Here is a 13,256-nt window from a genome sequence, read left to right on the forward strand (position 1 = left end):
TGCATTAAAGGAGCAAGAGTATTTGGTTACTTGGTACCAGGATGCATGATGTTCCAGCTCGAGCATCGATCACCTCTCGTTACAGCAAGAGTAATACAATTTAAATTTCGTTGTGAATTGACCAAAAAAATTATCTTACAACACAATCAGAAATACAGCTGGAAAAGCATTTTTATTCAATTCAATCACAACACAGCAGCAAAATTTACAAGTACAAAGCGCATTATGAATTATTTGTTTATAGAGACTATGTATTTTCATTCTAAATGGAGCCGTAATCATTTCCATTTCATTTCACTGAGTGGCAAAATCAAATAATACTAAAAGTGTCAATTAAACAAATTTTGCCACTCACTGCAGAATGGTATGACATCCAGTACTCTATACATACTTTCAAACTATCAAAATCGTGGAGCACCGTAATCATCTGGCATCCGTTCAATGTTGAACCTAAAATGAAATGGAACACAAATTAAAGATGATATTCAGTGGACTGTCTCTGTAGGTGAGGATATAAAAGATGTACCTATGGTTGGAGATGTACATGATCGGCACTCCTGGGATTTTTCGCACTCGCCTCTTTAGATCTCTGTCAACAGTTGCTAAGATGTAGCACTTGTGCTGAAAAAAAATATAGGTACATCAGTTATGGACAAGAATTACAGATTTGAACAGCCTGGTGGCAACGCTTGTGTATACCTGTTACAACAGGACAGTTGTGAATGGTCTCAGCTTATATAGCGCTTTTCTACCTTCATTAGGCCAAACTGGGGTTTTACAGGAAATTAACCACTCACCCATTCACACTCTTCATTTATACACCAATGTGTGCAGACACTACAGCCATGGTGGGTGAAGTGTCCTGCCCAAGGACAACAAGTGTACACCTGCTGGAGCTGGGATTCAAACCCCCGAGTGCCACTGTCACCTCTTGTGCTACAGAAGTAGTTACTACCACCAAGTATTTGGAGTGAATGAATAATTTATGAAAAAGTAAAGCGACTTGGGGGTCTAGCCTCAAAACAAAGTACTGTACAAATCTAAAAACAATGATTATTTACCTGTGTTACCCTTTGAACTAAACAGTCGTCTGCATATGTTCCTTTGTGAGTACATGGTAGACGCTCAAACCTAGGATCTTTCGCTATCCTGTAATATGAGGCACAGAAACGGTTAAATTGATGGTAAAAAATAAAATAATAATTTTAATAATTACACATTCAAACTTACCTTAGTGCTACTCTGTACTTCATCCCAAGCTTTTCAATCTCTGCCATCACACAGTCTGTGATATATGGTATGCCTGGATTTAAACAAATTAAAATGATACAATAACAATGCCTTGTGGACACATCCACTTCATTGGGCACAATTTTGTACAGTGCAAGCACTTACATTTTGCATAAAGACAATCCATCATTGACTGGACAATGTCTAATTTGGCCTTGATGGAGAAGTTAATAAAATTTGTATCCACTAAAACGTGATAAGGTGGTCCAAGTTGAGTGTTATACTGGAAGAACAAACATGAGGGGTGCTTTGCCCTGCAAAAGAGTGAAATATAATTTAGAATAAAAAATGAACAGCAGCATAGTCCTGCCTGACTTTATAAAATTTTAAGAGCCATCTTACACTTCTCTCTCTTTGATTTCGGATGGATCCTTTTTCTTTTTCTCCTTGGCTTTAACACGATCCTTATCCTTTCTACCAAACAGGGAAGGGAGAGCCAAGGTAACATAATATTTGCCACAATATAATAATCATAAAAATCATAATAATCACCATAATAATAATAATAATATATATTTTTTAAACTCACAGTCTCTGATCTTTCAAACTGATCATTCTTTTCATTGCAGCAAACTTCTTCGTTTTCTGTTTCCCCTGAAATAAAATGAAGATAACGTTGTAAAAAAAATATATATTGCAGCCAGGTGTACAGCAAACACTGAAAGTCTCACGCACACAGGAAGCTCACAGTTGGACAAGCTACTCCTGAACAACAGCAAACTAGACTAACTTTAGTAGTATTTATCTATCGATGTAGCAAACATGCTAAGCTAGGTCGCGCCTCGACGTTTGAGCTCAACTACAGATGAAAACAAAGAGACCGAGGTCTGCCTAGAAGTAAAATACGTCAAGAAAAAAAATTCGGCGAAGAAAGATTTCGTACATACCATTTTAACACTCAAACAAGGGAAACTTTAGAGAAGAATTGAGACGCTCCTCTCCTCGTGTGTACACACGCTGACGTCATCAATTGTCGACGGAGATTGTTGGAAATTCCGGTCGCTTTGCTAACTGCAGACGAAGGTAGTGCAACGTTTCATTTCTTTTAAAATCTCACATTTTACCTGATTTGAGCTGCTTTGTTTGTCAGAAACAATTGCCAGGTTATTAGATTGTAGGAAAGTAGTGACTTCCTTCAACTGCGTTGGTTTATTTGTATTGTGCAGAGAACGCATTGACATTTGTGCTAACTTGGCTAAATATTAGCAGATATGCCCATATGTCCTGCAGCTAGTGTGATGTTTTTGTTTACACAGCACACCCTAAAGACTTTTACCCCAACACCGTCTGTGCGCTTCTCGATGAACAACTGGCCGATCTGAGCTAATTTTGTTTAGGAGATGAATTTTATTTGACACAACGTTAGAATTGTTATCACGGTAATCGCAATTAACAAACCGGTTTATTTATGTAAGGGTGTGTATGTTCGGAGCATTGACATCGAAGTCTGCGCTGCTGCAACGAAACTGGCATTTTTCCGTGCTTATAGGCGCTAATAATAGTTTGCAATTATGCTCAGCTGCGAAAGGTTGCTCATGCATATTTTATTGTTATGGAGCACATGTAAGTCTATTCTTCCACATCTAGAGAGGGACTGACTTTTAAATGTGCATGTTCCCTTAGCTGATAAGTTAGTAGCTCAAGTGACAGCTATAAGTATAACAGGTTTTACACATGAATGGAGTGAACCTCCGCGATTGGGTTGCCTCATTTTAGTTAAATACCAAGCATTGCGATTAGATTTGCGATTAGATATTTGTAATGAGCTTTACATCTGAAAAACAGATCCCAAAGTGCTACAGTTAAAAGCAGAATTTATTTTATTGTTATTTATTGGCTGATTTGGTCGGGACAGTGCATGTTAATAAACATGCATGGGTCTCATGCATGTTTACTGCATGTAAAATAATATACAACAATAAACATGTGGAAATACAGTTCCATGTTCAGAAACAACATGTTCAATGAACTGCTAAATTGACACAGGGGTCAAATGCATTTGATAACATGTTTGTGGAGGTGTAAACTATAGGGTTAACTCTTTTAATACATGATAAACCTCAATAAAGACAGGAGAATTGTGAATGTTAAAGTTGTATTAATTTGTGATTAATCTATGGTCCTATTTTGCAGGTAGTCAGAATATGTTATTAGTTACATGCGAGAAAAAAAATATATTTTATTCCTTATGGTGCAGGGAACCAACTATCCTCCTAAGGAATGGAAGTGTTTTGCGAGCAAAGCAGTCCCTGTGAAGGCTGAAAGATGGTCTGATGGACCGCCGCTTCTTCCTGACATTCCTCCTCTGCTCAGTGTTGTGGATTTTCTTCTGGGAAGTTCACTGGAAGAAGGACAGAGATAGTCAGATTAAGGAATGGCTCCAGGGACATCACCTCTTTCAGTACAAACACTTATTTGAAGGTCAGTGATAGATTGATTTACTATGACTTTTGCAGCATGCTGAGTTATGCGATTTTATGATTAATTATCACCTATTGCGTAATAAGAAGTAATATGAATCATTAATCCAATCCAATCCAACTTTATTTCTATAGCACATTTCATAAACAAGAGTTTCCAAAGTGCTGCACAAGAAAATAAAAACAATAGGAATAAAACATTAAAACAATAAAACAATAAAAACAATCAAACATTTTTTTATTTTTTTTTATTTAAAAACAAAAATAAAAAATAAATAAATAAAACACAGAGGACCACACAACTCACATGGTGTTAAAAGCCAGAGAATAAAAGTGGGTTTTAAGACGGGATTTAAAACACTCCAGGGTGGGGGCCGTTCGGACGTGGGGGGGCAGAGCGTTCCACAGCTTAGGGCCGACAACGAAGAACGCTCTGTCCCCTCTAGTCTTACGGCTCGTCCTGGGCACCACAAGCTGGAGCTGGCCCTCGGACCTCAGAGCGCGCAACGGTGTGTAAATGTGGATGAGGTCCTTGATGTACTGAGGGGCCAGACCATTCAAAGCTTTAAAAACAAGCAATAAAATCTTAAAATCAATTCTAAAATTAACAGGAAGCCAGTGCAACGACGCAAGAATGGGGGAGATGTGCTCATACTTTTTGGTTCCTGTTAAAAGCCGTGCCGCAGAATTCTGGACTAACTGCAAGCGGTAAAGAGCATTCTGATTTATGCCTGTGTAAAGTGCATTGCAGTAGTCCAGGCGAGTTGAAATAAAAGCGTGCACGACTTGCTCAAAGTTCTTAAAAGATAAAAAAGGTTTAACTTTTGTTAAAAGACGAAGGTGAAAAAAGCTGGCTTTAACAACAGCATTTATTTGCTTGTGAAGTTTAAAATCAGAGTCAACAATGACACCAAGGCTGGTGGCTGAAGAGCGAACATGGTCTTTAAGATGGCCCAGGTCATTTGAAGGGTCCATGGAACCAAACACAACAATTTCAGTCTTGTTTTCATTGAGACTTAAAAAGTTTTGAGCCAACCAGACCTTGACGTCACTCAAACACTGGAGTCAGGCGGGACCTACCATTTTTCTTCAACTGCATATAGATTTGGCAGTCAGTTTAAATAACTATGTACTGTCTGTACATGTGGCAAAGTTGTTGTTTTTTATGCCATTATGCAGATGTACAGACCCTGGAGGAGCTGAGTCTTAATGTGTTAAGTCGACTGGAGGAGGTGGTAAAGGAGCAGAGTCACTGGAGGGAAATCGCAGGGGCAAACATCCAGCTGCTCAGAGATTTTGCTTTCCAGGAGTGGCTTTGTTCACAAAATCTGGAACACTACTACAATACGTAAGTGTCACATTTTGGTTAGACAAATTGTTTACATTCATTTATTGATATTATTTATGTTTTTCATTTAAAAAACGTGCAATATAAACCTGTGTGGAAAGTGGAACATTTAAGAGATGGCAGTGTATTTGTCCACAGGAGGGCAGTCTCTTCATTGGTTTTCTGTAGGCTGCAGTGTTTCAAGAGGTCATCACAGTTACAGAATAGACTGTAGTGTGTTACCCTGCAGCAATGCAGAGCTTTGAGTCTTTGGTGTCATTGTAGCTGTTTAAAATATGTTATGGTTTACATTGGTTGGTGATTTTAATCTTTTAGTTTCGAATTGTCTTGTGCCTTTCAAGGTCATATATTTTATAACACCAGTGATTTCTTCATTTATTGCGTTGCAGACTCTTAAGTTATATTCGTTAGTTGGTATGCCAAAAAAGAGGTTAATGTAAGTGTTAATGCAAATAGCTTTAGCTTTTAAGATTCATTTAACTACAGGAACATACCAATGACATTTGATTCCAAACAAAACTTGTATACTTTTCTGGCCCACAGTGTACTCTGTGAGCCATTGTTATTGAATGTGAAGTTGAGCCAATTTCTTTATGGCCACCTCTCAGTTAATACATAACAGGGTTTTGTTAAACCATTTCATAAAGTTTCATTTCCTCCGAAGGCTGAAGACCTTGGGTTGCATGAACCTAGATGATCTATCCCAGTTTGACAATACACAGCAGCTTTCTCTAGCTGCTTGGGGTTACTACTACGAAGATTATATCAAGTTGTCTGCTGGCATCAAGATCCTCCAGAAATCTCGAGGAAGCCGTGACCAGGACTACGAGATTGGGCTGGTACACAGCCTTGCAGAGAGGCGTCTGAATGAAAAGTGGTCAGTTGGTAAGAACTATTGACTTTTTATAGTGAAAGCATACAAGCATGGTGTATGTTCATTGTGAATGGTAACACTGGCATTGTTTCACTGGCGTCTTTTCAGCTGGAGCTCTCATATTTGGCTGTACTGTGGCACTGTGCTTCTTGATAAGGGACCTCATGTTTTACGTGATTGGTGAGTTAATTGCAGCTTCTTCTTTTTTTTAACTTGAAGACATTTGTATCTTTTGATTTGCTGAACTGAATAAAATACTCTTTATATGAAAGAGTATTAACGTTTAAAGGACTGAAACTTATTTACATATGGTCTCCCTTTTACAGGTGGAATAACCGTTTCCATCATAGCTTTTGTCTTTACCATCAAGTTCCTTTGCGAGCTTGCAGCCAGAGTGGTCAGCTTTCTTCAGAATGAGGATCCAGGACGTCGCGGTGACCGCAGCATCTATGACTATGTCCGGGGGAATTACCTGGACCCACGTTCCTGCAAAGTGTCATGGGACTGGAAGGAACCACAGGAGGTGGGGCAGACGATGAGCTTCAGGGTGCAGGTATGGACAGTAACGTTCTCATCAGAGAGACTCTTGTGAAACAATGTTGTAGTGTATAATTTGATCATGTTTGTGGGGTTTTCAGCTCTTTTACAAAAATGGCCAGCCTTTTCCTGCTCACCGGCCTGTAGGACTGAGGGTCAATATAACACACATTGAACTGGCTTTGGATATCCCAGTTACTCAGGAGGTCCTACAAGAACCAGAGTCCAATGTTGTTAAAGTGGCCTTCACCGTGCGCAAGGCTGGTCGCTATGAAGTTGCTGTGAAATTGGGAGGACTCAATGTAGCCTATAGTCCATATTATAAAATATTCCAGCCAGGTAAGACTGAATTGTCAAATTCCCAAAGTTCTTGCTCTAATATATATATAACACTGTGTGCTTTCTTCAATTATAGGAACTGTGGTCCCTTCAAAAACTAAAATTGCCTACCATTTTTCAACCTTGGTGCTAACTAATGGCCAGCAGCACACTTTGCAGATTGAACCCAGGGATGAATATGGAAACCCCACTAGTAACTCTACAAGTCTGACAGATGAGGCTAACTACAGCGTCCACGTGCATTCAGTGAGGAAACAACCACCATCATAAGACTTATGAGCTCAGAGCAAACAGAACCATAATGCTGTCTTTGTTTTTTTTTTTATAGTTGGGAACTGCAGATGATGAAAAGTTGGACGACTGCTACAGTAAATCGGTTTCACTCAACAAGCCACAGTGCCAGGTCCTGCTCAGACTAACCCTGAAGAAGACAGGCTGTTTCAGGGCCCGAATCTCCTACAAAGACCAGCCACTCAGCAATGGAGAGTTTGACATTATTGTTCTCAGTGGTAAGCAACCTTCTAGACACTGTATGTCCACTTGTCCTTTCAAATGGGAGTACTTATTTGTGCTTTAATGTGCTCGAACAGAGAATGAGAAGATCTGTGTGGAGAAGAACGTGTCCACGCCGGGAATCAGCATCTACTTTGAGGCCTACCTCTACAGCAGCGGAAACTACAGCAGCTCCTCGTGGCAGTTGCCAGCCTCCTCTCTGCTGGCTCCTCAGAGAAGGCCCTCCATGGGGGAAGAAGAGGATGAGCATGACTCCCCTGTGGAGGGACAACCGGAAAAAGTGAAGAAACCAAAAAAGGTCTATTGTTACATATCGCCAAAGGTAAGCCCCCATCTTAAGTTTACAAAAATATATACAGTATAGTTACCACAAACTAAGTTCTTGTCCACTTCCATTGGTGATTAGCAACTTTCAGTGAAGGAGTTCTACCTAAAGATTATTCCATGGCGCCTTTATACCTTTCGAGTGTGTCCTGGAACAAAGGTAGGCCTGTTAAAAAAGAAAGCACTTGTATTAAAGGTGTGTGGAAAGTAAGTAAGTGTGTTTTTTACAGTTCACCTACCATGGGCCCGACCCAGTTCACAAGTACCTAACTTTAGTGGTGGATGACGGGATGCAACCGCCTGTTGAGCTTAGCTGCAAAGATAGAAACATCATGGCTGCTACTTTCATTCGCTTCTTGCACAAGAACATGGGTGGGTGTCTTTATCAACATTGACGGTGAAAAGCTATGAACTCCTAACAGTCTATTGATTTTATTGCCGTCAGGTGGCTCGGAAACGTTCCAAGACAAAGTGAACTTCTTTCAGCGGGAACTCAGGCACATCCACTCCAAGAAACCTCGCACCAAGACCTGCCTAAAAATCTCCAGGCATGCAATTCTGGATTCTGTGAGTATTTGATGTTCTCTTGCCTTCAAAATGGAATAAAGCAAAAAAATAAGAATAAATAAATAACAACAACCCATCAATGTCTGTTTGTTAACAGTCTCTGAAGGCCACAAGGAACTTCTCAGTGTCAGACTGGAGTAAGAACTTTGAGGTTGTGTTCCAAGATGAGGAAGGTAATAAACAAGCTTGCTTTTAAAGAGGCGGTTTTATGCTATTTTTACTGCGTACATTAGTCAAAAACACAAAACTATGGTCTAAAACAAATTCAGCTGCAGTTCTCACCGAAATGTTACACAATCTTTTGCTAAAAAGTCCTGTTGTGTCCAATTCAGTTTTGAAAATCAAAATCCCCCCTCATTCATCTGTTTGATTAAATTTTTACAATAAAAATATATATTTTTTGGTATTAATATGGCATTAAAAGGCATACAATTTGACAACTGTAGAAACTCTGTCTAGGTATGTTTTTGATGAAAGAACATTGTAACATGGTACAAACGCTCTAAAAAGTTGATTTTGCAATGCATACCGCACACACACTTATCTATAATAGCACAATACAATATAGTCTTACATAAACTGACTTCTCTGCAGCTCTGGACTGGGGAGGCCCGAGGAGAGAATGGTTTGAGCTCATTTGTAAAACCCTTTTTGATACATCAAATCAGCTCTTCACACGCTTCAGTGACAACAATCAGGGCCTGGTAAGTGTCCTATTGACGGCCTATTCATCATTTATCTGCTACTATACGTCACATCCTGAAGAAAAAATGTCCATCTGTTTTACAGGTGCACCCAAACCCTGACAGACCTCCCCACCTCCGCCTGAAGATGTATGAGTTTGCGGGACGTGTTGTCGGGAAGTGTCTGTATGAGTCTGCTTTGGGCGGCGCCTACAAGCAGTTGGTTCGAGCCCGCTTTACCAGGTCCTTCTTGGCTCAGATCATTGGTCTCAGGATGAACTACAAGGTATTTTGCAACACCTCATGCTTATAAACCCGCCAATTAGCTATTTCTAAACAACTGTGCGTTGGTCTTTGCAGTACTTTGAGACTGATGACCAGGAGTTCTACAAAACTAAAGTGTGCTTCATCCTGAACAATGACGTGAGTGAAATGGACTTGGTGTTTGCTGAGGAGAAGTACAGCAAATCAGGACAGCTGGAGAAGGTGAGGCAACTGTTGGGATGGGACCCCCCTTTCTGCGCCTGATGTCATTGCACAGAAGATAGGAGCAATAAACCAAACAAAAGAAACCATATTGTCTGTTTGGCAGAGTTTGTGGAGTGCTTGAAGAAAGGGAGTGAGAAGTTTACATAAAGGTGGATGAGCTAAATAGGAAGAAATGGCTCTCTTTAAACTTTTTTGCTTGGCCTTAAAGACCACAATAACTCTTGGGGTATTTCCCCTTTTAGAGAGACATAATCCAGACTTTTACATCTTTATAAGTAGCATATGTCAGTGTCCAAACCTATTTTTTTCCTCATTTTGCCTGCATTGATATCTGACTTTCTCAACATAATTATATTCTTTCACTGAATAATTGACACTGACACCTGCATTATTTTCTTGTGTCTGTAGGTGGTGGAGTTAATATCAGGTGGAGCTCAGATTGCAGTTACCAACGAAAACAAGATGCATTATCTGAACCTGCTGGCCCAGTACAGACTGGCCAGCCAGGTGAGAGACGAGGTGGAACACTTCCTCAAAGGTATGAGCCCCATTAGCCAAACTCCCAGATCTGTTCAAGTAATTTCTTTGGACTTTCTTAATCATTTGCAGGTCTGAATGAGTTGGTTCCAGAAAATCTGCTGGCCATATTTGATGAGAATGAGTTGGAGGTGTGTGTTGACTTGGAGGCCGAGGAGCATTGATGTGTATAAACATAGCAAAACATAATGATTTTTTTCTCTTCAGCTGTTGATGTGTGGAACAGGAGACATAAACGTACAGGACTTTAAAGCCCATGCTGTAATCGTTGGAGGATCATGGCATTTCAGAGAAAAGGTAAAACATTTGCAATACCCTCCGTCATTCTGCGAAGGTCTAAATGCCTCACTCCTTGTGCCTCTCAGGTGATGAAGTGGTTTTGGGCAGTCGTGTCGAGTTTCACTCAGGAGGAGCTGGCCCGTCTGCTGCAGTTCACCACTGGCTCCTCTCAACTTCCTCCTGGAGGGTTCAACACTCTGTGCCCCTCCTTTCAGATCATCGCTGCCCCCACACACAGCACTTTGCCCACTGCACACACCTGGTGAGAGCACCACTCACAACTGCACGAGACTTTGAGAGCCATACAAGTTTCATTTTATTTGTGTATAATGACAAACAAAGTATTCTATTCTATTCTATTCATAATGCATAATGTTGTGCGTGTCCTTGCATGCTCAAAAAGCTCACGGTGTTTGAGCGCAAACCATGATCCACCTGTGTTTATCTCATTTTTATGGAGTCATTTCATTCTTCAGTTTGTAGAGCCAGTCCTTTGAGCTCCCAAAATCCTGTGGCATTCAAGTTTTTGCCAGCAATGACTCCATTTTAATAGAAATCATTTTTGTGTGTATCACATTGATTTGGAATAAGAAACTTTGGGGCCTCTCCTAAAACAGGTTTATTAATTTATTTCACTTGGGTTCTTCTCACAGGAAACCAGCTGCAAAGTTATTAATATCATAATCACTTTTAACAGCATACACACTGTTCCCCACAACTGTATTACATGCAGATTCAAATGTACATGTTGTAAATAGGGTTCTGTTAACAGTGTTTTCCCTTGTGTGTGTGCAGTTTTAACCAGCTGTGCCTCCCAACGTATGACTCCTATGAGGAACTGCACAAGATGCTGAAGCTGGCCATCAGTGAAGGCAGTGAAGGCTTTGGGATGCTCTGACTCTCGTCTGAGACTTTGTTGAGTGAGAGGAAGTCCCCAAAGTCTGCGCTGGAGAAGGATTCACTCTAGTACTACTGTATGTAAATAAATGCTCTGCTTTAGGGAAAACCGACATTTAAATTATTTAAGGGTAATGTTTGGGGCTAATTTTATTTTCTACGGTTTAATCTTTTTCTTATTTTTATATGTTTGACAGATTTAAGTTGTAAGAGTAAAGGTCTTGCCGCTGTAACTTATTATTATTATTTTTTTGCAAACTGAGGAACACTTAAGTGTAACAGCTGCCCACCGGGACGTGGGCGACTTGTGCACCTGCAGCACTTTGGCCTTAACCGATCAGGGACTGGTGTGTGTGTCTGTGTAAATATATGATATCACTCTTTACTGTACATACTAGGGAGTGTAAATACGTTCCTGTGTTTTTTTGTCTTTTTTTTGGAGAAGGGATTTCTTCACCGCTGCACGTTTATGAGTTGACTTGATATCATTTCTATTTACGTTAAAGATGAAGAGTTTTAAAAGAAAAAAATACGCCAAGCTATTTCTTATTGTGTTATTATTATAATTATTATTATTATTATTATTATTACTTGTAAGTTTGTAATTTATTGCAGTTTTTTATGTTGCTCCTTATGTACGTCTGGAACCGTCTTTATGTTGTTGTTGTTCATGTTTTTATAACCTGCCTTATTCATGACCTCTGCCTCTGATTGTATGCAGGGAGGTGTGGGGGCGACACAAGCCTGGTAGATTTTGCTTACATTTGGGTACATATGTGCACCTAAACAGGACAACACATTGAAATGGGAAAACAAAATAGGTGGGTAACAGTTTTCAAATAACATTAGTGTTCTATAATATCCTTAGTTTTATGCCTTTTGAGTTTGACCTTGACCGCTTAGTAGGAGTTAACCTCCGATTCTCCAAAGCCGTCTATCCACAGATACACATGTTCGTATGAAGCTGACTTCACATCCCTTGCCTAGTATTGTTCCTTGATGTTAATACACTAAACACTCATGAAGAAATGACTTTACAATGTTCTTTTTCGTACTATTGAGCCAACCAAGCTTTTTATTTTGAGTGGAGATGTTGACATTTCTGTTCATTTTCATTTTTCATAAGGGAAGTTGCTGTCCCCCTATTTAAAACGTTTCCTTGTTTAAATGCAGTTTTCCATCAAGAGAAAATTTAAATTTCTATTTTAGTTGGCCTTTTCAGTGTTGAAAAGTACATAAGGACGGTGTGGGTTGTGCAATGCTGTCATGGTGTCCTTAGAGAAAAAGATGGGGAAATTTTCAAGGCAGCACCGATGAGGGGTTCGGCCTGATTAAGAATTTGAGAATGTCTAGACTAGAGTTTTTTGTTGAGCTTTCATCCAACTTTTACTTCTGATTCCTTATTTCTGTTTGGGGTGTTTCTGGATTAGTCTGCCCTTTTAGCTGTGTAGATATTGTGGAAAATGTACCCGTGACTTTTAAAGCAGGGGCACTTTCCTTTTTTATGGCAAGTCTCTGCTGATGAATGTTTTAGACTCTGCAGGCGCTGCGGGTTCTTTGCTATGGGAATTAAACTGATGGACAAAATTCTTGTCTTGTCATTATTGCATTTCACCAATTGGGTTGACGTTTTAGAGTGTTTAGGGTTGCACAATATTTCACAATCATAGTTGTAGCTTGTAGACCTAAAAAGCTGTGAGTAATAAGTTGTTATGTATAAAACCTGCTTACTCTGTAGTTTAGACAGCAAGGACCGTGTTCTGAAGTGCATCAGTTTAACTTTCTCAAGTTCCTGGGTGTGTTTAAAACGTGCACTGTGAAGTGTGAACTGAATCTTGAATTTAAAACACAAATTGGAAATCTAATCACAATCACAAAACCTTTTAGAAAAATCACAAATTCCTAAATAGACATAGACAAAACATAATTGTGCAGCCCTACAAAATGTGTTAAAACAAATGTATAATCCATCAAACGCACGTTCAGGTTGAGTTCTTTTTTTAGTCACTAGGTGGCAGTAGTTGAACATTACATTAAAAATATATCCGGGCAGCCTTCATCCGCAACAGATGATTTTATCAGTGGATTCGTTATAAGGGGCTTCAGATTTCAGCTTTCATATTTACACTGCTTTAACACACACATTGTTTATTCAACAC

The 13,256-nt window shown here is 39.6% G+C and overlaps 2 protein-coding genes across 2 annotated transcripts; one reads left to right on the forward strand and one right to left on the reverse strand.

Moving 5' to 3' along the window:
• Nucleotides 1-175: 175 nt before the first annotated feature.
• Nucleotides 176-1,894, reverse strand: fcf1 (FCF1 rRNA-processing protein). Its single transcript, XM_079573815.1, has 7 exons — nucleotides 1,820-1,894; nucleotides 1,633-1,704; nucleotides 1,396-1,544; nucleotides 1,231-1,303; nucleotides 1,062-1,149; nucleotides 527-621; nucleotides 176-450 (listed from the first exon to the last, which is right to left on the reverse strand). The coding sequence occupies exons 1-7, from the start codon at nucleotides 1,852-1,854 to the stop codon at nucleotides 402-404; spliced, it is 561 nt and encodes a 186-aa protein (XP_079429941.1). The 5' UTR covers nucleotides 1,855-1,894; the 3' UTR covers nucleotides 176-401.
• A 358-nt stretch (nucleotides 1,895-2,252) lies between these two features.
• On the forward strand, nucleotides 2,253-12,674 carry arel1 (apoptosis resistant E3 ubiquitin protein ligase 1). The gene is made up of 22 exons (XM_079573080.1): nucleotides 2,253-2,313; nucleotides 3,488-3,711; nucleotides 4,890-5,058; nucleotides 5,723-5,943; nucleotides 6,041-6,112; nucleotides 6,259-6,485; nucleotides 6,571-6,808; nucleotides 6,885-7,054; nucleotides 7,137-7,317; nucleotides 7,399-7,643; nucleotides 7,728-7,805; nucleotides 7,876-8,017; nucleotides 8,091-8,212; nucleotides 8,310-8,385; nucleotides 8,807-8,916; nucleotides 9,002-9,181; nucleotides 9,256-9,381; nucleotides 9,793-9,922; nucleotides 9,994-10,052; nucleotides 10,129-10,218; nucleotides 10,287-10,462; nucleotides 10,996-12,674. The coding sequence occupies exons 2-22, from the start codon at nucleotides 3,564-3,566 to the stop codon at nucleotides 11,096-11,098; spliced, it is 3,063 nt and encodes a 1,020-aa protein (XP_079429206.1). The 5' UTR covers nucleotides 2,253-2,313; nucleotides 3,488-3,563; the 3' UTR covers nucleotides 11,099-12,674.
• Nucleotides 12,675-13,256: the final 582 nt, after the last annotated feature.

Source organism: Gobius niger, assembly GCF_951799975.1.
Source record: "Gobius niger genome assembly, chromosome: 16".
Classification (NCBI taxonomy): Eukaryota; Metazoa; Chordata; class Actinopteri; order Gobiiformes; family Gobiidae; genus Gobius; species Gobius niger.